Source organism: Oncorhynchus gorbuscha, unplaced genomic scaffold (assembly GCF_021184085.1).
Source record: "Oncorhynchus gorbuscha isolate QuinsamMale2020 ecotype Even-year unplaced genomic scaffold, OgorEven_v1.0 Un_scaffold_1983, whole genome shotgun sequence".
Lineage (NCBI taxonomy): Eukaryota > Metazoa > Chordata > Actinopteri > Salmoniformes > Salmonidae > Oncorhynchus > Oncorhynchus gorbuscha.
In genome coordinates this window covers 1-25593 of record NW_025746610.1, presented here as the reverse complement: position 1 = coordinate 25593, position 25593 = coordinate 1, and the positions used below count along the sequence as shown (strand labels likewise).

Genomic DNA, 25593 nt, shown 5'->3' with positions numbered 1-25593 from the left:
TTATCAGCCTAAAACGGCACCTAAAATATTACTCCCTACTGGGGATTTTATCAGCCTAAAACGGCACCTAAAATATTACTCCCTACTGGGGATTTTATCAGCCTAAAACAGCACCTAAAATATTACTGCCTACTGGGGATTTTATCAGCCTAAAACAGCACCTAAAATATTACTCCCTACTGGGGATTTTATCAGCCTAAAACAGCACCTAAAATATTACTCCCTCCTGGGGATTTTATCAGCCTAAAACAGCACCTAAAATATTACTCCCTACTGGGGAATTACCAGCCTAAAACAGCACCTAAAATATTACTCCCTACTGGGGATTTTATCAGCCTAAAACAGCACCTAAAATATTACTCCCTCCTGGGGATTTTATCAGCCTAAAACAGCACCTAAAATATTACTCCCTCCTGGGGATTTTATCAGCCTAAAACAGCACCTAAAATATTAATCCCTACTGGGGATTTTATCAGCCTAAAACAGCACCTAAAACCATTGATACTATATAACATTCAGAAATTCAATAAATAGACTATCAACATTCGGGACATTCCACCAGGGTCATAGGAATTACTATAAGTGTTGGTGCTCTCTCTGCCAAAGACGTGTTGGATGTGTGTGAGAGAACAGGGCAGATAAAAGCAAATGTATTTATGAAGCCCTTTTTACAATCAGCAGATGTCACAAAGTGCAACAGAAACCCAGCCTGAAACCCCCAGACAGAAAGCAATGCAGATGTACTGTTTAGTAACAGAATGACGGCACCAACAGCAACCCAGCCTGAAACCCCAAACAGAAAGCAATGCAGATGTACTGTTTAGTAACAGAATGACGGCACCAACAGCAACCCAGCCTGAAACCCCCAGACAGAAAGCAATGCAGATGTACTGTTTAGTAACAGAATGACGGCACCAACAGCAGACCTTCATTCTGTTATTAAACTTTGCATCTGCCCTGTTGTTCAAGTAAATGTGTTCTTGTGAAATGTTCCATGGACATTGTTAAATGTCGTCCTTGTGCATCGAGGTGAATGATTTGTTTCAATTTGACATCATTGATGTGTTTGACATCTAGATTTTTCACTTTAAAATGTGTCTAAGCAACACTCTTACCCTGGAATAGCCCCGTCTCTCTCTCTCTCTCTCTGCTTGACTTGAGTTCAAGTCCTCCAGCTTTCACATCTCTCCCTCTCAACAGCCTTCTGTCCTACCAGCTCACACCTGCTTATCTCAATGGAGCCAAAACACCTGAACTTGGAATCCAACAGCAATGCAGAAGGCCTGATATTTAATTACTGAGAATAAACTCCAGGTGAACTTGGAATAGAATTATGTTATTTTAAACTTTAAATTACCTTGAAATACATAGAATTATAAATGATATTTTGCACTTTAAATTGCCGTAGAATAGATAGAATTAGAATATAAACTTGAATGTATATTTTTTAGGCCAACTTGTAATCATCCTGTTATACATCGAACCAGAACGCTGGAATATTTATTTTATCCCGTTTTAAGTATCTGTTACAAGGTCCCTCTAATGTCCTGGGGAGGGAGGGGGGTCCGTTTTATAATACCCACAGTCTTTATTTCTCCCACATTGGTCAAATGTAAGAAATTAATTAGTCCTAAAAGATTGGATCCAAACTAAACGGTATGAATAACATCCTGTGTGTTAGAATGCCAGTTTGAGACAGATCTATTCATGTGGTTGATAGTGGCAGCACGCATGTAATAATATTCAGAGGTAGAGAGAGCTGTTCCCTGACTCCGCTGCCTCCCTCGCTGCTCTGCTGTTATTTGGGGGCGTGGTGGTGATACAAAAACAACAGTGGCTGCCGATTGTTTATTAAACCGTCATTTGAACACAGTCTTAAAACCACCCGTTACAATTAAAACCCCACTTCTGTGTAGGCCTAACAATCGGTCAATGTTTCGCAAACACGTCTCTAACGTTCTCCCAGAGCGTAATGCTGATCTTACAGTTGTTTGTTTATACAACCATGTCAAATTTGTTCCGCTCTGGTTTATCAATTGTATTTCCCGTTTGAATTGAACTAAAAACGTGCGTTTGTAAAATGTGCAATAATGTTTCCACCCGTGGCCCGACATCCGAACGCTATGTAGCAGTTTGCAGAAGAACGCTCGATACTTTGTAACGTTCGAACGTGCATTTTCTACGCAGGTTCAAGAGCGGGTAAATCCGCAGCCATTAACCAAGCGAGAAGAACAGCGAAACTCGGACAAAAAAAATAAATAGAATTTCACCGTAAAAAAAAATGTCCTTATGTGTACAATCGTGGCTAGAATTAGAAATGTAAACGGTCCTTTCCAAAATAACACCAAAACTATTTGGAATAAGACGCGATAACAGACGCAGTTCTGGACTGGACACATTGTCATACTGCACAGCGCACACTGTCGGCCCCACATGCTTCATAGTCCTGAAGAGCGACAGCCACTAGCCCTGAAAAGCTAAGTGGTTAATGGACACTGACGTCTTTCTATGGACAATAACATGCAGTAACACGTTCTATTCATGTAACGTTATATCCAGCCAGCCGTTTGGTGCGTAAAATTGCGCATTCATATAAAATACCTTTTTGCAACAACTTCATCTCCCCGTTCTCCTTCTTCATTACAGTAGTGACGTTACTCAGACTGCCGCTAATATTTCCAGGAGTACCAGGGATTGGTTTATGTTTCTTCTTTTCCTTGAAATCCTTCTCTTTCTCTCGTTTTTCCTTGGTCTTTTTGGATGGTGGTTTGGTATGGGAGGCGAGGAAAGCGCTCTGCTTGAACACTGTGTGAATGGGAGGCTGGAGGGGCGCCGAGGGGTTGCTGCTCGCCTTGACGGGGCTGAAGCTCCATGTTGTCGGGATGCCTGAACTCTGCTTCTGGTGCTGCTTCTCCACTGCGCCGCCACCTCCCCCTGCACCTCCTTCCCCATTTAGTTTCTTAGGTTTAAGGCTCTTCTCGTCGTTTCGGACTCGCTTGGACGGCGGCGGGTGAATGTCCCGGGAAGACGGCGGCCGGGTGTCCGACGCTAGTTTCGGTTCTTTAGATTTGGCGAGCGGGCTTTTGGTCGCTGCACCAAAGTGAATGAAGCTCAGTGACTCCGCCATCTTGGGGCTCTCTGTATTTACTCTCCCGACCGCTGTTTGTGCTAGGCAGGCATAGAGGGGCGGAGTCTGGTGGCTAACTGACAGGCAGGCCAGGTTGGAGGTGGTGTCTGGAGTGTAATGATTGGTGCGAGGAGAAATGGGACACATTACGCGGGAAACAGTCTGCAGAACACTTAACTCTGTGTAGAGGATATATAAACCTGTCTTCATTATTTACAACAGATTATGACATTAGGCTTCATAACATTACAACATTAGCTAACCTAAGGTAATTTATTTACATGTGTTTATAGGGACCCCTTTATTAGTGTCTGATTTAACACCACAAATAAATATATTATAGGCTCCTCTAAACTCTATTAATAAATGTATTAAAACTGAGGTTCAGTTTAATAAATGAATAGTCCATTAGGCTTTCACAATCAATGTGCCAAGTTTTGTGCAATGTACAAGGAAAGTGTTCTGGTACTTGCGCTTGATCCTTCCGACATTGTGTGACCATCTGGTCCTTTGACCTGCGGCAGGTGGGCCAGGGTTCAGAGCGTTGGGCCAGGGTTCAGAGCGTTGGGTTCAGAGCGTTGGTCCAGGGTTCAGAGCGTTGGGCCAATAAGGTTGTGTATGTGTGTGACCCATCATGGGTGGATGGGAAATGGCCTGGGCAGAGAGAGAGCAGAGCACCACCTCAACCCTGGCTGGCCCTGGGGCTTAGCTTTGGCTGACACACTTCTCACTGGTGCACTCATGTGGAGAGAGAGATGGGGGGACAGGAGTGGCTGTCTAGTGGTGAACTCACTGAGACAGAAAGCCGTGCTCCTATAGGCCTAGCCAGACCTATTCACTGAGGTGGACTTCCAATGAGATCAAAAATATAAAACAGTACATCCTGGGTCAGATAAACCTGCAACTTGGGATCGGAACAACCTTACCTTCTGCTCAGACAGTCTTTTATTTAACAGTTGAAGTCCCATTGAGGTCAGAAGACCTCTTTCCTAAGGGAGATTCTGACTGCATTTTTCCATCACAAAAAAAAATCCCGTCTGTTACAGCCATAGATACCGTTTTAGTAAGCTACTGTGCACAACCACCAGCTGTCTCTGTGTGAATGCTGTAATGTGGGGGTTTATACATGCTTTTATCTATTGACAAACTGCAGGCGATGATTGAAGGTCTATTTAGTGCTGCTGGCCACAACACAGACTCACCTGCTGCCTGCCATTTACAGGTGCCAACTGCTCACAGAGAGGGAGGAAAATAGCTGTTTTGACAATTCCCTCTGGATGTGTTCATTGTTGAGTATTTCTCTGTAAGTGCTCTCAGAGCAAATTATGAGTAAAAAAATGTTTTACTTTGAATTATCCAGGTTAGTCTTTGTGATTATAAAACACATGTTAAAACAGACCCAGATGGCCCTAATGCTACATGCAATTACAATGTTACCAAGTATACACAGATAGAATGTTGTTCAGTGACCTTACTGGACCATCAGGGACATGTGCGCATCATGAAACCATTCATGGTCATACTACATCGTCATTGCAATGTTTTAAAGTATCTACTCTTGTGTGAAATGCCTACTTCGAGAGGTCGTGTTCAGTGACCTTACTGGACGATCAGGGACATGTGCGCATCATGAAGCCATTCATGGTCATACTACATCGTCATTGCAATGTTTTAAAGTATCTACTAATGTGTGAAATGCCTACTTCGAGAGGTCGTGTTCAGTGACCTTATTGGATGATCAAGGGCAGGTTTTCACCATGGTTACATGGTCAATCACAGATTAATTTAATCAGCCCCATGCAGGTTTGCTGAGGCAATTTATTTTCTCATGAGAGTTGACAGGAAACCAGAGAGTTTGCTCAATACTCATTCTGAAAACAGTACAGTCCTCCCCCTTGCCCCTCAGAGCAACATACAGTGAGAGATGACAGTCCAGAACAGCAAGCCACGCACTAGTATTACATAATCCCAGTTGTGCTTCAAGTCTGTCCGTGGCGTGCGTTAGCAATCTAAAAACAGCCTACGACAGAATATCTCAGACCAGCCAGGAAGTCCCTTCGCAATTACTTCAAGGTAAACCAAGTCATGCTATGCCACTGATGCAGAATAAAAATGTCCTTGCATTAGTCCCCTTTTCTGGTGACACCAATGCCAGTTCAACCACAGAGCGAGAGAACATAGAACACTGAAACAGACGAATAGAATACTCGGAGATAATACCGGCCCTCCGTGTTCTGAATCACTTCTCACCAATCAGCTTCTCTGAAATCATGTGTGAGTGCAGACAGTGGCAGTCAAGACATCGCTGCATCGGTCCATTGCAATTATATATATATATATATATATATATATATATATATATATATATACATACATACACAGGATACACTGATCACAGAGATATGCGGCCTTGAGTTCAGCATGTCAGGGTGAAATATATGTCTGTACGGTTTGTTCTGTTTAAGACGTACAAGTTGTAGAACCAGAGTTCAAACTGAAGCGGGAGCAGCGCAGACAGACTGTGTGGTAACCAGGCACTGAAGTAGACAAGTGGATGCTGTTACGGCCAGTCATGTCTGCAACATCCGTCTTCTCTTTGGAAACAGAAACACTACTCTGGCATTAAATAGGAACCCATCTTCCTTTCCCAAGCAATAGGGAGGAGTTGGCACACCATGAACAACATAGGCTACATACACCAGCTGCTTGGACCATTCTACCACTGACAGTCATGTGAAGTGTATTGGAACAAACCAAGGCTACATACAACAGCTGCTTGGACCATTCTACCACTGACAGTCATGTGAAGTGTATTGGAACAAACCAAGGCTACATACAACAGCTGCTTGGACCATTCTACCACTGACAGTCATGTGAAGTGTATTGGAACAAACCAAGGCTACTGCATATAGCTGCTTGGACCATTCTACCACTGACAGTCATGTGAAGTGTATTGGAACAAACCAAGGCTACATACAACAGCTGCTTGGACCATTCTACCACTGACAGTCATGTGAAGTGTATTGGAACAAACCAAGGCTACATACAACAGCTGCTTGGACCATTCTACCACTGACAGTCATGTGAAGTGTATTGGAACAACCAAAGGCTACATACAACAGCTGCTTGGACCATTCTACCACTGACAGTCATGTGAAGTGTATTGGAACAAACCAAGGCTACATACAACAGCTGCTTGGACCATTCTACCACTGACAGTCATGTGAAGTGTATTGGAACAAACCAAGGCTACTGCATATAGCTGCTTGGACCATTCTACCACTGACAGTCATGTGAAGTGTATTGGAACAAACCAAGGCTACATACAACAGCTGCTTGGACCATTCTACCACTGACAGTCATGTGAAGTGTATTGGAACAAACCAAGGCTATTGCATATAGCTGCTTGGACCATTCTACCACTGACAGTCATGTGAAGTGTATTGGAACAAACCAAGGCTACTGCATATAGCTGCTTGGACCATTCTACCACTGACAGTCATGTGAAGTGTATTGGAACAAACCAAGGCTACATACAACAGCTGCTTGGACCATTCTACCACTGACAGTCATGTGAAGTGTATTGGAACAAGCCAAGGCTACTGCATATAGCTGCTTGGACCATTCTACCACTGACAGTCATGTGAAGTGTATTGGAACAAACCAAGGCTACATACAACAGCTGCTTGGACCATTCTACCACTGACAGTCATGTGAAGTGTATTGGAACAAACCAAGGCTACTGCATATAGCTGCTTGGACCATTCTACCACTGACAGTCATGTGAAGTGTATTGGAACAAGCCAAGGCTACTGCATATAGCTGCTTGGACCATTCTACCACTGACAGTCATGTGAAGTGTATTGGAACAAACCAAGGCTACTGCATATAGCTGCTTGGACCATTCTACCACTGACAGTCATGTGAAGTGTATTGGAACAAACCAAGGCTACTGCATATAGCTGCTTGGACCATTCTACCACTGACAGTCATGTGAAGTGTATTGGAACAACCAAGGCTACTGCATATAGCTGCTTGGACCATTCTACCACTGACAGTCATGTGAAGTGTATTGGAACAAACCAAGGCTACTGCATATAGCTGCTTGGACCATTCTACCACTGACAGTCATGTGAAGTGTATTGGAACAAACCAAGGCTACTGCATATAGCTGCTTGGACCATTCTACCACTGACAGTCATGTGAAGTGTATTGGAACAAACCAAGGCTACTGCATATAGCTGCTTGGACCATTCTACCACTGACAGTCATGTGAAGTGTATTGGAACAAACCAAGGCTACTGCATATAGCTGCTTGGACCATTCTACCACTGACAGTCATGTGAAGTGTATTGGAACAAACCAAGGCTACTGCATATAGCTGCTTGGACCATTCTACCACTGACAGTCATGTGAAGTGTATTGGAACAAACCAAGGCTACTGCATATAGCTGCTTGGACCATTCTACCACTGACAAGTCATGTGAAGTGTATTGGAACAAACCAAGGCTACTGCATATAGCTCACTATATGGTGGTATTCAAGATGAGGTTAATCAATAGATGCAAACTGATATTTTGATTAGCTATGTAGCTAAAGATACTGTACACATGTGTGTGTGTGTGTGTGTGTGTGTGTGTGTGTGTGTGTGTGTGTGTGTGTGTGTGTGTGTGTGTGTGTGTGTGTGTGTGTGTGTGTGTGTGTCATTAAGCCACAAAGCACTTCCCAACTGTGTTATTCTCACCAGATCATGTTGAAGGATGCACCACGACTACTAGGCACACTTATTAATAAATCAATGCACAGCTACACTTTCTCAATAATTATCTGAGAGACTAGTCCAGGACCCGAGCCAGATAAGTGAAGAAGAGTGTTGGCCAGGACACAATTCATTCCAGATGTATATCTTTATTCATTAAACCGAGGTTCCTCAATGGGACCAGTAGCTTCGGAAATGAAACGTGTAAGTAATGTAATTGGAACACGTGAGCCCAATACATACCAGAAACCTGCCCCCCATAGAAGTGTGTGTCGGTGTGACAAGCCTCATCAATAACTCCTCCACCTCTAGTCACAGGGAGGAAGTGTGTGTCAGTGTGACAAGCCTGATCAATAACTCCTCCACCTCTAGTCACAGGGAGGAAGTGTGTGTCAGTGTGACAAGCCTGATCAATAACTCCTCCACCTCTAGTCACAGGGAGGAAGTGTGTCAAACACAGGGTGGAAACCCCCAGGTGTGTGGGAACTCATTTCATTGAAAACATACTAAAACCCTTCCAATTGAAGTGTGTGTCATGCATCATATGTGCCAACCCAGTGAGAAAATGTGTCACATTAGATGGATAAAACCCAGGTGGACGTGGACCTTATATGGAACCATGTGTGTGTGTAAAACCCCAGGTTGATGGAGAACTCTAGCTGAGCTCACTTCCTGCCAAGTCCCAAGTTAGTGAATGTACCCTCTGGACACCTACAGCATGATCACACACACACACACACACACACACACACACACACACACACACACACACACACACACACACACACACACACACACACACACACACACACACACACACACACACACACACACACACACACACACACACACACTGTGTCTCTCATTCCTCTGGGTTGCAGTCAGTCTCACATACACTAGGCCTGTATGTGTCTGTGTGGTTTGTTCTTTATGGTCTCAGTCGATCATAAAGCTCATGTTTGATCACTAGGGAGGAGGACTCCACGTCCTCATCCACCCCCCCCCCCGGGGGCAGGGAGTTTAACAACACACACAGAATTCCCCCCCACACACATCCACAGAGAGAGAGAGAATCCACACACCCACAGAGAGATTTCCCCCACACACAGAGGGAGAGAATCACCACACACACACAGAGGAAGCCCCAGCGCTACTCCTCCCCCAGCCCCTCTAGAGACTTTTAAAAACAGTGTAGGAAAACAAGGAAGCATGTTCTACTTGATGTCTTTAGTCTTTACTGACGGGTCCATTGATTTCTGCAAAATACAAACAGGTCTGCGTTGTGTGGGAGGAGGAGGGGTGTCAGAGAGGGTCTGTGACCCAAAAAGGCACCATGTTCCCTATATAGTGCACTACTTTTGACCAGAGCCCCCATAGGGCCCTATTCCCTACATAGTGCACTACATTTGACCAGAGTCTGGTGTGTTCATAAGTAGTGGACTATATAGGGAATATGGTGCCATTTGGGATGCAAGCAGTTTCCAAGAGGAGTTGACCAACCAACACGGCTGAGCATGTCGCTACACGTGCTGCTGCTGCTGCTGCTGATGGGACTCTCCAAAAGGCACAGGCGGGCTCCAAAACAAATGCTAGTGGTAGCAGTTAGGGTCCAAGGGAATTCAACTCCAGGCCTGGAACGCCAAAGTACTCCTGGTTTAGTTCATTGATTGATTGAATCATGTCTCTGATTGGCCAGAGAGTCTAATCATCTGGCGATGTCATCACCGGGTTTTAATTAGTCTGATTAGAAGGAGCGAGAGAGAAAGAAACCCAGGAGACTTGAAGTCCTCCCGGACTGGAGTGGACTGTCCCTGTTGTAGCAGGGCAGAAACTGAAGAGAGGAGAAACAGCATATACAAAAATATCCTTTAGAATAGAATTTACAAAAAGAGAGATTATTATTACACAATCTTGAGCCTGTTTGCCATCTCAGCGAGAGGACGGCGCTATGCCAGGTCCAGCTGATTCAAAACCTTTACACGTCATTACAACAAAACCCTGCAATATTTGCTAGAACAAGAGGGCAAATCATTTACAGTAGGAGGAACATTGGGGAGGGGGAGGGGTGTCACGGACAGACTAGTTACATCTTCTGTTAATACGAATATTTAGAGGGAGCACATTAAATATTATATACCTAGTTGCCCTGTACATGTAGAAAACAATGCATATATAGCTATCGAGAAGTTAGCAAAAAAAAATGAATCAAAATAATATAACAGTAGTCCTCTGTCCCTAGTGATACATGTCTTCTTCTGTAATGTCATAATACAAGTCTAAAAGTACAGAAGATAAGAAAGTCAAGTATTTTTCTGGAATAGAAAACTAAACTAAAAGATGAATTGGGATCCAATGTGACGGATTGTTTCGGACTAAGAGTCAAATCCTAACTTGCACTTAAGACAAATTCTCTCCCATTCACATCCTCATGACTAAGTGAAAATTCAACTTAAGTGGAAGCTAGGATTTGCCCCCAAAGGGAATAAGGCAGGTTTGTATGGTCCCAGCAGAGAAGGAGATAACATCCCAAATGACACACTATTCCCTAAGTAGTGCACTACTTTTGACCAGAGCCCTATGGTCCCTGGTCAAAAGTAGTGCACTATATAGGGAATGGAGTTCCATTTGGGAAACACTTAATAGCACCAGCACACAGACAGCCCCTGGCAACTGGCACAAGTACAGCAGAAAGGTGTACCGTTGCATCCTGGGTAGATTATCTAAATTGCTTTGCAGATTGTGTTTTAGGCTTGGTCTCAAATGGCACCCTGTTACCTACGTGTACAAGAATATAACAGTGCACTATTTAGGGAATAGGGTGCCATTTCACATCTGCCCTATTAGTTAGGAAAAGGTGTCAGTGTCCAAGGATGGGACAGCACCCAGTCATCTCCTTCATACACAGTGGCCCTTGTAAGAGACAAGGTGAGGATCAAGGAGGAGGGTGGAGGAGGGCAGTGAAGGGGGCTATAGGTAGAAGTCATGATCCAATTTGTAGAGTCCACTGTGTAGGGGGTCATGATCTCCACTGTGTGGATAAGAAGCATGATCTGTCCACTGTGTAAATGAGCCATGATCAAATGTAAATGTAAATGATCATGTCCACTGTGTAGGGGGCTATCGGTAGAAGCCATGATCATGTCCACTGTGTAGGGGCTATAGGTAGAAGCCATGATCATGTCCACTGTGTAGGGGGCTATCGGTAGAAGCCATGATCATGTCCACTGTGTAGGGGGCTATAGGTAGAAGCCATGATCATGTCCACTGTGTAGGGGGCTATAGGTAGAAGCCATGATCATGTCCACTGTGTAGGGGGCTATCGGTAGAAGCCATGATCATGTCCACTGTGTAGGGGGCTATAGGTAGAAGCCATGATCATGTCCACTGTGTAGGGGGCTCCCTGGGGCCTTTGGGTTGTGTGCAGCGGTTACCGTATCCTGGAAGACAAGAGAAGAACAGTGTTACGATTAAAGCCTTTGGGACTTTTTCAGGCCACGTCACCTGACCAGGAAACATTCTGGTTCTTGGTTGTGGTTATATGTTTTGACTAGAGACCAGCGTTGTCCTGGTCAGGAACAACTCTGGTTCTTGGTTGTGGTTATATGTTTTGACTAGAGACCAGCGTTGTCCTGGTCAGGAAACATTCTGGTTCTTGGTTGTGGTTATATGTTTTGACTAGAGACCAGCGTTGTCCTGGTCAGGAACAACTCAGGGCCCTAGTTATAGTAAACAACTATAGACACAACATGACCATATTTACTATCACTTTCCCTCGTCCTCTCACTCACCCATCTCTGAGGAAGCCTTGCTCTCTGCTGTGCTGTCTACTACTGTGGTGTTGGTAGGTGATGTTTCCAGTCCTGCTGCATCTGAAATCTTCTTACTCCTCTCTCCTGACGGTTCTAGGACACAAACACACTGTGTCAGGTTTCCCTGTCACGCAGTAACACACACCACAACACACACACACACACACACACACACACACACACACACACACACAGTGTCAGGTTTCCCTGTCACACACACACACACACACACACACACACACACACACACCAGTACACACACACACACACACACACACACACACACACACACACACACACACACACACACACACACACGTTTCCCACACACACAACACACACACACACACACGTTTCCCTGTCACACCGTAGCACACACCACAACACACACACGGTCAGGGTTCCCTGTCACACAGTAACACACACACACACACACACACACGTTTCCCTGTCACACCGTAGCACACACCACAACACACACACACAGCTGTTCCTTTAATAAATGCCTACAGTCTTATCATTTCAGGGCCATTTGTGGAACAGTGTACACCTCCAGCAGACTAACTAGGAAACCTAATAAAACCAGGCAGGCTAAAAGATCAGCTTGGAGAAGTGTCAGATGAATACTACATTGGTAATTAGGTTACGCAGACAGACTGCCTCTCTGCTCCCGATTCCAGACATGACAAAACTCCTTCCAGACACGACAAAACTCCTTCCAGACACGACAAAACTCCTTCCAGACACGACAAAACTCCTTCCAGACACGACAAAACTCCTTCCAGACACGACAAAACTCCTTCCAGACACGACAAAACTCCTTCCAGACACGACAAAACTCCTTCCAGACACGACTAAAAACAAAACTCCTTCCAGACACGACAAAACTCCTTCCAGACACGACAAAACTCCTTCCAGACACGACAAAACTCCTTCCAGACACGACAAAACTCCTTCCAGACACGACAAAACTCCTTCCAGACACGACAAAACTCCTTCCAGACACGACAAAACTCCTTCCAGACACGACAAAACTCCTTCCAGACAGACAAAACTCCTTCCAGACACGACAAAACTCCTTCCAGACACGACAAAACTCCTTCCAGACAGACAGACAAAACTCCTTCCAGACAGACAAAACTCCTTCCAGACAGAAAACTCCTTCCAGACACGACAAAACTCCTTCCAGACAGACAAAACTCCTTCCAGACAGACACGACAAAACTCCTTCCAGACACATCAATGACACAAAACTCCTTCCAGACACGACAAAACTCCTTCCAGACACGACAAAACTCCTTCCAGACACGACAAAACTCCTTCCAACAGACAAAACTCCTTCCAACAGACAAAACTCCTTCCACCAGACAAAACTCCTTCCACCAGACAAAACTCCTTCCACCAGACAAAACTCCTTCCACCAGACAAAACTCCTTCCACCAGACAAAACTCCTTCCACCAGACAAAACTCCTTCCAACAGACAAAACTCCTTCCACCAGACAAAACTCCTTCCATCTGAACAGACAAAACTCCTTCCATCTGAACAGACAAAACTCCTTCCATCTGAACAGACAAAACTGCTCTCTCCTAATCACCCATCTGAAAACTCCTTCCAGCCAAAAACTGCCTTCCTAATCAGACAAAACTCCTTCCACCAGACAAAACTCCTTAATCACCAGACAAAACTCCTTCCAGAACAGACAAAACTCCTTCCATCAGAACAGAGTGATGTTTCCCAGCCAAACCCCTGACAAAACTCCTTCTAATCACCCATCTGAACAAAAGTGATGTTTCCAGACAAAACTGCTCTTCCAATCAAAACTCCTAATCACCCATCTGAACATCAGAACAGAGTGAGACAGATAAAACCCTGCTCTTCCTAATCACCCATCTGAACATCAGAACAGACAAAACTCCTTCCTAATCACCCATCTGACAGACAGACAGAACTCCTTCCAGACATTTTAGATCATTTAATGAACATGATGATTCATTTTCTAATGGACCCATCTGTGCAGAACAGAGTGATGTTTCCCAGCCAAACCCCTGCTCTCTCCTAATCACCCATCTGAACAGAGTGATGTTTCCCAGCCAAACCCCTGCTCTCTCCTAATCACCCATCTGAACAGAGTGATGTTTCCCAGCCAAACCCCTGCTCTCTCCTAATCACCCATCTGAACAGAGTGATGTTTCCCAGCCAAACCCCTGCTCTCTCCTAATCACCCATCTGAACAGAGTGATGTTTCCCAGCCAAACCCCTGCTCTCTCCTAATCACCCATCTGAACATCAGAACAGAGTGATGTTTCCTAATCACCCATCTGAACAGAGTGATGTTTCCCAGCCAAACCCCTGCTCTCTCCTAATCACCCATCTGAACAGAGTGATGTTTCCCAGCCAAACCCCTGCTCTCTCCTAATCACCCATCTGAACAGAGTGATGTTTCCCAGCCAAACCCCTGCTCTCTCCTAATCACCCATCTGAACATCAGAACAGAGTGATGTTTTAATCACCCAAACCCCCCCTCTCTCCTAATCACCCATCTGAACATCAGCTCTCTCCTAATCACCCATCTGAACAGAGAGTGATGTTTTACAGCCAAACCCCTGCTCTCTCCTAATCACCCATCTGAACAGAGTGATGTTTCCCAGCCAAACCCCTGCTCTCTCCTAATCACCCATCTGAACAGAGTGATGTTTTACAGCCAAACCCCTGCTCTCTCCTAATCACCCATCTGAACAGAGTGATGTTTCCCAGCCAAACCCCTGCTCTCTCCTAATCACCCATCTGAACAGAGTGATGTTTTACAGCCAAACCCCTGCTCTCTCCTAATCACCCATCTGAACAGAGTGATGTTTCCCAGCCAAACCCCTGCTCTCTCCTAATCACCCATCTGAACATCTGAACAGAGTGATGTTTCCCAGCCAAACCCCTGCTCTCTCCTAATCACCCATCTGAACAGAGTGATGTTTCCCCCTCAGGAGACTGTAAAGATGTGTCAGGGGTCCTGAGATCATCAAAAGGTTCTACAGCTGCAGCATCGACTGGTTGCATCACTGCCTGGTTTGGCAACTGCTCGGCATCTGACTGTAAGACACTACCAAGGGTAGTGAGAACAGCCCAGCCAGGACATCACTCAGACCACAAGGCCAGAAGCTTCCTGCCAGCCAGGACCTCTATACCAGGCCTCAGACCACAAGGCACTACAGAGGGTAGTGGGAACAGCCCAGTACATCACTGGGGCCAAGCTTCCTGCCATCCAGGACCTATATATCAGGCCTCAGACCACAAGGCACTACAGAGAGGGTAGCTTCCTGCCAGGACCTCTATACCAGGCCTCAGACCACAAGGCACCAGTACATCACTGGGGCCAAGCTTCCTGCCATCCAGGACCTCTATATCAGGCCTCAGACCACAAGGTACTACAGAGGGTAGTGCGAACAGCCCAGTACATCACTGGGGCCAAGCTTCCTGCCATCCAGGACCTCTATATCAGGCGTTGTCAGAGGAAGGCCCTAAAAAATGTCAAAGACTCCAGCCACCCTGGTCATAGACTGTTCTCTCTGCTACCACACGGCAAGCGGTACCGTAGCGCCAAGTCCTCGGTCCAAGAGGCTTCTAAATACTACCTCAACTAACCGGCACATCGACTGCATCGGTACCCCCCTGTATATAGTCTGGCCATAGTTATTTCACTGCTGCTCTTTAATTACTTGTTACTTTTCTCTCATTCTCCTCCGTATTTGTCTGAAACTGCATTGTTGTTTAGGGGCTCGTAAGTAAGCATTTCACTGTCATACACCTGTTGTATTCGGCGCATGTGACTAATAAGATGTGATTTTATGTTTTACAGCCAAACCCCTGCACTCTCCTAATCACCCATCTGAGAGGGAGGGACAAAACCACATAATATAATAATAGTAATAATAATAAATGCCATTTGAGACATCTGAGACTGACTGAGGCCCAAATGGCACTCTATCCCCTTCATAGTGCACTACTTAGGACCAGGGCCCATGCACTATATAGGGAATAGGGTTCCATTTGGGATGCATACTAGGGCTTATGTTGGGTAATGAGACCCCCCCCCTCAAGCCATCAGAGGCAGCATGGGCAGCCAATCATTTAGCCTAAACACTGAAGAGATGAGCCACCTACCTCTCTCTGCTATCTGTGCCTGTGTACTCCTCTGCTCCTGTGGAGAGAGACCGAGGACACAGATTAATAACAGGGCTGAAGAAGAGATGGAGGAGAGAGACGGAGGACACAGATTAATAACAGGGCTGAAGAAGAGATGATGGAGGAGAGAGACTGAGGACACAGATTAATAACAGGGCTGAAGAAGAGATGATGGAGGAGAGACGGAGGACACAGATTAATAACAGGGCTGAAGAAGAGATGGAGGACACAGATTAATAACAGGGCTGAAGAAGAGATGGAGGAGAGAGATTGAGGACACAAATTAATAACAGGGTTGAAGAAGAGACGGAGGACACAGATTAATAACAGGGCTGAAGAAGAGATGATGGAGGAGAGAGACGGAGGACACAGATTAATAACAGGGCTGAAGAAGAGATGATGGAGGAGAGAGACGGAGGACACAGATTAATAACAGGGCTGAAGAAGAGATGATGGAGGAGAGAGACGGAGGACACAGATTAATAACAGGGCTGAAGAAGAGATGATGGAGGAGAGAGACGGAGGACACAGATTAATAACAGGGCTGAAGAAGAGATGATGGAGGAGAGACGGAGGACACAGATTAATAACAGGGCTGAAGAAGAGATGGAGGAGAGACGGAGGACACAGATTAATAACAGGGCTGAAGAAGAGATGGAGGACACAGATTAATAACAGGGCTGAAGAAGAGATGATGGAGGAGAGACGGAGGACACAGATTAATAACAGGGCTGAAGAAGAGATGATGGAGGAGAGACGGAGGACACAGATTAATAACAGGGCTGAAGAAGAGATGGAGGACACAGATTAATAACAGGGCTGAAGAAGAGATGGAGGACACAGATTAATAACAGGGCTGAAGAAGAGATGGAGGACACAGATTAATAACAGGGCTGAAGAAGAGATGGAGGACACAGATTAATAACAGGGCTGAAGAAGAGATGATGGAGGAGAGAGACGGAGGACACAGATTAATAACAGGGCTGAAGAAGAGATGATGGAGGAGAGAGACGGAGGACACAGATTAATAACAGGGCTGAAGAAGAGATGATGGAGGAGAGAGACGGAGGACACAGATTAATAACAGGGCTGAAGAAGAGATGATGGAGGAGAGAGACGGAGGACACAGATTAATAACAGGGCTGAAGAAGAGATGATGGAGGAGAGACGGAGGACACAGATTAATAACAGGGCTGAAGAAGAGATGATGGAGGAGAGACGGAGGACACAGATTAATAACAGGGCTGAAGAAGAGATGGAGGACACAGATTAATAACAGGGCTGAAGAAGAGATGGAGGACACAGATTAATAACAGGGCTGAAGAAGAGATGGAGGACACAGATTAATAACAGGGCTGAAGAAGAGATGGAGGACACAGATTAATAACAGGGCTGAAGAAGAGATGGAGGACACAGATTAATAACAGGGCTGAAGAAGAGATGGAGGAGGAGAGACGGAGGACAAAGATTAATAACAGGGCTGAAGAAGAGATGATGGAGGAGAGACGGAGGACACAGATTAATAACAGGGCTGAAGAAGAGATGGAGGACACAGATTAATAACAGGGCTGAAGAAGAGAAGAAGAGATGGAGGACACAGATTAATAACAGGGCTGAAGAAGAGATGGAGGACACAGATTAATAACAGGGCTGAAGAAGAGATGGAGGACACAGATTAATAACAGGGCTGAAGAAAGAGATGGAGGAGAGACGGAGGACACAGATTAATAACAGGGCTGAAGAAGAGATGATGGAGGAGAGACGGAGGACACAGATTAATAACAGGGCTGAAGAAGAGATGATGGAGGAGAGACGGAGGACACAGATTAATAACAGGGCTGAAGAAGAGAGATGGAGGACACAGATTAATAACAGGGCTGAAGAAAGAGATGGAGGACACAGATTAATAACAGGGCTGAAGAAGAGATGGAGGAGAGACGGAGGACACAGATTAATAACAGGGCTGAAGAAGAGATGGAGGAGGAGAGACGGAGGACACAGATTAATAACAGGGCTGAAGAAGAGATGATGGAGGAGAGACGGAGGACACAGATTAATAACAGGGCTGAAGAAGAGATGATGGAGGAGAGACGGAGGACACAGATTAATAACAGGGCTGAAGAAGAGATGATGGAGGAGAGACGGAGGACACAGATTAATAACAGGGCTGAAGAAGAGATGATGGAGGAGAGACGGAGGGCACAGATTAATAACAGGGCTGAAGAAGAGATGATGGAGGAGAGACGGAGGACACAGATTAATAACAGGGCTGAAGAAGAGATGATGGAGGAGAGACGGAGGACACAGATTAATAACAGGGCTGAAGAAGAGATGATGGAGGAGAGACGGAGGGCACAGATTAATAACAGGGCTGAAGAAGAGATGATGGAGGAGAGACGGAGGAGGCACAGATTAATAACAGGGCTGAAGAAGAGATGATGGAGGAGAGACGGAGGGCACAGATTAATAACAGGGCTGAAGAAGAGATGATGGAGGAGAGACGGAGGGCACAGATTAATAACAGGGCTGAAGAAGAGATGATGGAGGAGAGACGGAGGGCACAGATTAATAACAGGGCTGAAGAAGAGATGATGGAGGAGAGACGGAGGGCACAGATTAATAACAGGGCTGAAGAAGAGATGATGGAGGAGAGACGGAGGACAGAGATTAATAACAGGGCTGAAGAAGAGATGATGGAGGAGAGACGGAGGACACAGATTAATAACAGGGCTGAAGAAGAGATGATGGAGGATAGACGGAGGACACAGATTAATAACAGGGCTGAAGAAGAGATGGAGGAGGAGAGACGGAGGACACAGATTAATAACAGGGCTGAAGAAGAGATGATGGAGGAGAGACGGAGGGCACAGATTAATAACAGGGCTGAAGAAGAGATGATGGAGGAGAGACGGAGGACACAGATTAATAACAGGGCTGAAGAAGAGATGATGGAGGAGAGACGGAGGACACAGATTAATAACAGGGCTGAAGAAGAGATGATGGAGGAGAGACGGAGGGCACAGATTAATAACAGGGCTGAAGAAGAGATGATGGAGGAGAGACGGAGGGCACAGATTAATAACAGGGCTGAAGAAGAGATGATGGAGGAGAGACGGAGGGCACAGATTAATAACAGGGCTGAAGAAGAGATGATGGAGGAGAGACGGAGGGCACAGATTAATAACAGGGCTGAAGAAGAGATGATGGAGGAGAGACGGAGGGCACAGATTAATAACAGGGCTGAAGAAGAGATGATGGAGGAGAGACGGAGGACACAGATTAATAACAGGGCTGAAGAAGAGATGATGGAGGAGAGACGGAGGGCACAGATTAATAACAGGGCTGAAGAAGAGATGATGGAGGAGAGACGGAGGACACAGATTAATAACAGGGCTGAAGAAGAGATGATGGAGGAGAGACGGAGGGCACAGATGATTAATAACAGGGCTGAAGAAGAGATGATGGAGGAGAGACGGAGGGCACAGATTAATAACAGGGCTGAAGAAGAGATGATGGAGGAGAGACGGAGGCACAGATTAATAACAGGGCTGAAGAAGAGATGATGGAGGAGAGACGGAGGACACAGATTAATAACAGGGCTGAAGAAGAGATGATGGAGGAGAGACGGAGGACACAGATTAATAACAGGGCTGAAGAAGAGATGATGGAGGAGAGACGGAGGACACAGATTAATAACAGGGCTGAAGAAGAGATGATGGAGGAGAGACGGAGGACACAGATTAATAACAGGGCTGAAGAAGAGATGATGGAGGAGAGACGGAGGACACAGATTAATAACAGGGCTGAAGAAGAGATGATGGAGGAGAGACGGAGGACACAGATTAATAACAGGGCTGAAGAAGAGATGATGGAGGAGAGACGGAGGGCACAGATTAATAACAGGGCTGAAGAAGAGATGATGGAGGAGAGACGGAGGACACAGATTAATAACAGGGCTGAAGAAGAGATGATGGAGGAGAGACGGAGGACACAGATTAATAACAGGGCTGAAGAAGAGATGATGGAGGAGAGACGGAGGGCACAGATTAATAACAGGGCTGAAGAAGAGATGATGGAGGAGAGACGGAGGACACAGATTAATAACAGGGCTGAAGAAGAGATGATGGAGGAGAGACGGAGGACACAGATTAATAACAGGGCTGAAGAAGAGATGATGGAGGAGAGACGGAGGGCACAGATTAATAACAGGGCTGAAGAAGAGATGATGGAGGAGAGACGGAGGACACAGATTAATAACAGGGCTGAAGAAGAGATGATGGAGGAGAGACGGAGGACACAGATTAATAACAGGGCTGAAGAAGAGATGATGGAGGAGAGACGGAGGGCACAGATTAATAACAGGGCTGAAGAAGAGATGATGGAGGAGAGACGGAGGACACAGATTAATAACAGGGCTGAAGAAGAGATGATGGAGGAGAGACGGAGGACACAGATTAATAACAGGGCTGAAGAAGAGATGATGGAGGAGAGACGGAGGACACAGATTAATAACAGGGCTGAAGAAGAGATGATGGAGGAGAGACGGAGGGCACAGATTAATAACAGGGCTGAAGAAGAGATGATGGAGGAGAGACGGAGGACACAGATTAATAACAGGGCTGAAGAAGAGATGATGGAGGAGAGACGGAGGACACAGATTAATAACAGGGCTGAAGAAGAGATGATGGAGGAGAGACGGAGGACACAGATTAATAACAGGGCTGAAGAAGAGATGATGGAGGAGAGACGGAGGACACAGATTAATAACAGGGCTGAAGAAGAGATGATGGAGGAGAGACGGAGGGCACAGATTAATAACAGGGCTGAAGAAGAGATGATGGAGGAGAGACGGAGGACACAGATTAATAACAGGGCTGAAGAAGAGATGATGGAGGAGAGACGGAGGACACAGATTAATAACAGGGCTGAAGAAGAGATGATGGAGGAGAGACGGAGGGCACAGATTAATAACAGGGCTGAAGAAGAGATGATGGAGGAGAGACGGAGGGCACAGATTAATAACAGGGCTGAAGAAGAGATGATGGAGGAGAGACGGAGGACACAGATTAATAACAGGGCTGAAGAAGAGATGATGGAGGAGAGACGGAGGGCACAGATTAATAACAGGGCTGAAGAAGAGATGATGGAGGAGAGACGGAGGGCACAGATTAATAACAGGGCTGAAGAAGAGATGATGGAGGAGAGACGGAGGCACAGATTAATAACAGGGCTGAAGAAGAGATGATGGAGGAGAGACGGAGGGCACAGATTAATAACAGGGCTGAAGAAGAGATGATGGAAGAAGAGATGACGGAGGACACAGATTAATAACAGGGCTGAAGAAGAGATGATGGAGGAGAGACGGAGGGACACAGATTAATAACAGGGCTGAAGAAGAGATGATGGAGGAGAGACGGAGGCACAGATTAATAACAGGGCTGAAGAAGAGATGATGGAGGAGAGACGGAGGACACAGATTAATAACAGGGCTGAAGAAGAGATGATGGAGGAGAGACGGAGGACACAGATTAATAACAGGGCTGAAGAAGAGATGATGGAGGAGAGACGGAGGACACAGATTAATAACAGGGCTGAAGAAGAGATGATGGAGGAGAGACGGAGGACACAGATTAATAACAGGGCTGAAGAAGAGATGATGGAGAGAGACGGAGGACACAGATTAATAACAGGGCTGAAGAAGAGATGATGGAGGAGAGACGGAGGACACAGATTAATAACAGGGCTGAAGAAGAGATGATGGAGGAGAGACGGAGGGCACAGATTAATAACAGGGCTGAAGAAGAGATGATGGAGGAGAGACGGAGGACACAGATTAATAACAGGGCTGAAGAAGAGATGATGGAGGAGAGACGGAGGACACAGATTAATAACAGGGCTGAAGAAGAGATGATGGAGGAGAGACGGAGGGCACAGATTAATAACAGGGCTGAAGAAGAGATGATGGAGGAGAGACGGAGGACACAGATTAATAACAGGGCTGAAGAAGAGATGATGGAGGAGAGACGGAGGACACAGATTAATAACAGGGCTGAAGAAGAGATGATGGAGGAGAGACGGAGGGCACAGATTAATAACAGGGCTGAAGAAGAGATGATGGAGGAGAGACGGAGGACACAGATTAATAACAGGGCTGAAGAAGAGATGATGGAGGAGAGACGGAGGACACAGATTAATAACAGGGCTGAAGAAGAGATGATGGAGGAGAGACGGAGGACACAGATTAATAACAGGGCTGAAGAAGAGATGATGGAGGAGAGACGGAGGACACAGATTAATAACAGGGCTGAAGAAGAGATGATGGAGGAGAGACGGAGGACACAGATTAATAACAGGGCTGAAGAAGAGATGGAGGAGGAGAGACGGAGGACACAGATTAATAACAGGGCTGAAGAAGAGATGATGGAGGAGAGACGGAGGACACAGATTAATAACAGGGCTGAAGAAGAGATGGAGGAGGAGAGACGGAGGACACAGATTAATAACAGGGCTGAAGAAGAGATGATGGAGGAGAGACGGAGGACACAGATTAATAACAGGGCTGAAGAAGAGATGATGGAGGAGAGACGGAGGACACAGATTAATAACAGGGCTGAAGAAGAGATGATGGAGGAGAGACGGAGGACACAGATTAATAACAGGGCTGAAGAAGAGATGATGGAGGAGAGACGGAGGGCACAGATTAATAACAGGGCTGAAGAAGAGATGATGGAGGAGAGACGGAGGACACAGATTAATAACAGGGCTGAAGAAGAGATGATGATGGAGACACAGAGGGCTGAAGAAGAGATGATGGAGGAGAGACGGAGGCACAGATTAATAACAGGGCTGAAGAAGAGATGATGGAGGAGAGACGGAGGACACAGATTAATAACAGGGCTGAAGAAGAGATGATGGAGGATGGAGACGGAGGGCACAGATTAATAACAGGGCTGAAGAAGAGATGGAGGAGAGACGGAGGACACAGATGGAGGAGAGACGGAGGACACAGATTAATAACAGGGCTGAAGAAGAGATGATGGAGGAGAGACGGAGGACACAGATTAATAACAGGGCTGAAGAAGAGATGATGGAGGAGGACGGAGGACACAGATTAATAACAGGGCGGACGGAGGACACAGATTAATAAAGGGCAGGGCTGAAGGGCTGAAGAAGAGATGATGGAGGAGAGACGGAGGACACAGATTAATAACAGGGCTGAAGAAGAGATGATGGAGGAGAGACGGAGGACACAGATTAATAACAGGGCTGAAGAAGAGATGATGGAGGAGAGACGGAGGACACAGATTAATAACAGGGCTGAAGAAGAGATGATGGAGGAGAGACGGAGGACACAGATTAATAACAGGGCTGAAGAAGAGATGATGGAGGAGAGACGGAGGACACAGATTAATAACAGGGCTGAAGAAGAGATGATGGAGGAGAGACGGAGGACACAGATTAATAACAGGGCTGAAGAAGAGATGATGGAGGAGAGACGGAGGACACAGATTAATAACAGGGCTGAAGAAGAGATGATGGAGGAGAGACGGAGGACACAGATTAATAACAGGGCTGAAGAAGAGATGGAGGAGAGACGGAGGACACAGATTAATAACAGGGCTGAAGAAGAGATGATGGAGGAGAGACGGAGGACACAGATTAATAACAGGGCTGAAGAAGAGATGGAGGAGGAGAGACGGAGGACACAGATTAATAACAGGGCTGAAGAAGAGATGATGGAGGAGAGACGGAGGACACAGATTAATAACAGGGCTGAAGAAGAGATGATGGAGGAGAGACGGAGGACACAGATTAATAACAGGGCTGAAGAAGAGATGATGGAGGAGAGACGGAGGACACAGATTAATAACAGGGCTGAAGAAGAGATGATGGAGGAGAGACGGAGGACACAGATTAATAACAGGGCTGAAGAAGAGATGATGGAGGAGAGACGGAGGACACAGATTAATAACAGGGCTGAAGAAGAGATGATGGAGGAGAGACGGAGGACACAGATTAATAACGGAGGACACAGCTGAAGAAGAGATGATGGAGGAGAGACGGAGGACACAGATTAATAACAGGGCTGAAGAAGAGATGATGGAGGAGAGACGGAGGACACAGATTAATAACAGGGCTGAAGAAGAGATGAGGAGGAGAGACGGAGGACACAGATTAATAACAGGGCTGAAGAAGAGATGATGGAGGAGAGACGGAGGACACAGATTAATAACAGGGCTGAAGAAGAGATGATGGAGGAGAGACGGAGGACACAGATTAATAACAGGGCTGAAGAAGATGATGGAGGAGGAGAGACGGAGGACACAGATTAATAACAGGGCTGAAGAAGAGATGATGGAGGAGAGACGGAGGACACAGATTAATAACAGGGCTGAAGAAGAGATGATGGAGGAGAGACGGAGGACACAGATTAATAACAGGGCTGAAGAAGAGATGATGGAGGAGAGACGGAGGACACAGATTAATAACAGGGCTGAAGAAGAGATGATGGAGGAGAGACGGAGGACACAGATTAATAACAGGGCTGAAGAAGAGATGATGGAGGAGAGACGGAGGACACAGATTAATAACAGGGCTGAAGAAGAGATGATGGAGGAGAGACGGAGGACACAGATTAATAACAGGGCTGAAGAAGAGATGATGGAGGAGAGACGGAGGACACAGATTAATAACAGGGCTGAAGAAGAGATGATGGAGGAGAGACGGAGGGCACAGATTAATAACAGGGCTGAAGAAGCACAGATTGATGGAGGAGATGGAGGAGGACACAGATTAATAACAGGGCTGAAGAAGAGATGATGGAGGAGAGACGGAGGACACAGATTAATAACAGGGCTGAAGAAGAGATGATGGAGGAGAGACGGAGGACACAGATTAATAACAGGGCTGAAGAAGAGATGATGGAGGAGAGACGGAGGACACAGATTAATAACAGGGCTGAAGAAGAGATGATGGAGGAGAGACGGAGGACACAGATTAATAACAGGGCTGAAGAGATGATGGAGGAGAGACGGAGGACACAGATTAATAACAGGGCTGAAGAAGAGATGATGGAGGAGAGACGGAGGACACAGATTAATAACAGGGCTGAAGAAGAGATGATGATGGAGGAGAGACGGAGGACACAGATTAATAACAGGGCTGAATGGAGGAGGAGAGGGACGGATGATGGATGGAGAGACGGAGGACACAGATTAATAACAGGGCTGAAGAAGAGATGATGGAGGAGAGACGGAGGACACAGATTAATAACAGGGCTGAGAAGAGATGGAGGAGAGACGGAGGACACAGATTAATAACAGGGCTGAAGAGAGATGATGGAGGAGAGACGGAGGACACAGATTAATAACAGGGCTGAAAGAGATGATGGAGGAGAGACGGAGGACACAGATTAATAACAGGGCTGAAGAAGAGATGATGGAGGAGAGACGGAGGACACAGATTAATAACAGGGCTGAAGAAGAGATGATGGAGGAGAGACGGAGGACACAGATTAATAACAGGGCTGAAGAAGAGATGATGGAGGAGAGACGGAGGACACAGATTAATAACAGGGCTGAAGAAGAGATGATGGAGGAGAGACGGAGGACACAGATTAATAACAGGGCTGAAGAAGAGATGATGGAGGAGACGGAGGACACAGATTAATAACAGGGCTGAAGAGATGATGGAGGAGACGGAGGACACAGATTAATAACA

At 46.0% G+C, this 25593-nt stretch overlaps 1 protein-coding gene and 2 long non-coding RNA genes across 3 annotated transcripts in view; all 3 read right to left on the bottom strand.

Moving 5' to 3' along the window:
• LOC124024734 (lysine-specific demethylase RSBN1L-like) overlaps nt 1-3274 on the bottom strand; it is a 30760-nt gene extending 27486 nt beyond the window's left edge. Inside the window, exon 1 of the mRNA XM_046338531.1 lies at nt 2602-3274. Coding sequence (XP_046194487.1) covers nt 2602-3274 — 673 coding nt within the window. The remainder of the gene's footprint in view (nt 1-2601) is intronic.
• A 4745-nt stretch (nt 3275-8019) lies between these two features.
• LOC124024732 lies at nt 8020-10862 on the bottom strand. Its single transcript, XR_006837056.1, has 2 exons — nt 8253-10862; nt 8020-8192 (listed from the first exon to the last, which is right to left on the bottom strand). It is a non-coding gene; the product is annotated as an uncharacterized LOC124024732 (long non-coding RNA).
• A 122-nt stretch (nt 10863-10984) lies between these two features.
• Nucleotides 10985-15905, bottom strand: LOC124024733. The gene is made up of 3 exons (XR_006837057.1): nt 15853-15905; nt 11675-11788; nt 10985-11323 (listed from the first exon to the last, which is right to left on the bottom strand). It is a non-coding gene; the product is annotated as an uncharacterized LOC124024733 (long non-coding RNA).
• Nucleotides 15906-25593: the final 9688 nt, after the last annotated feature.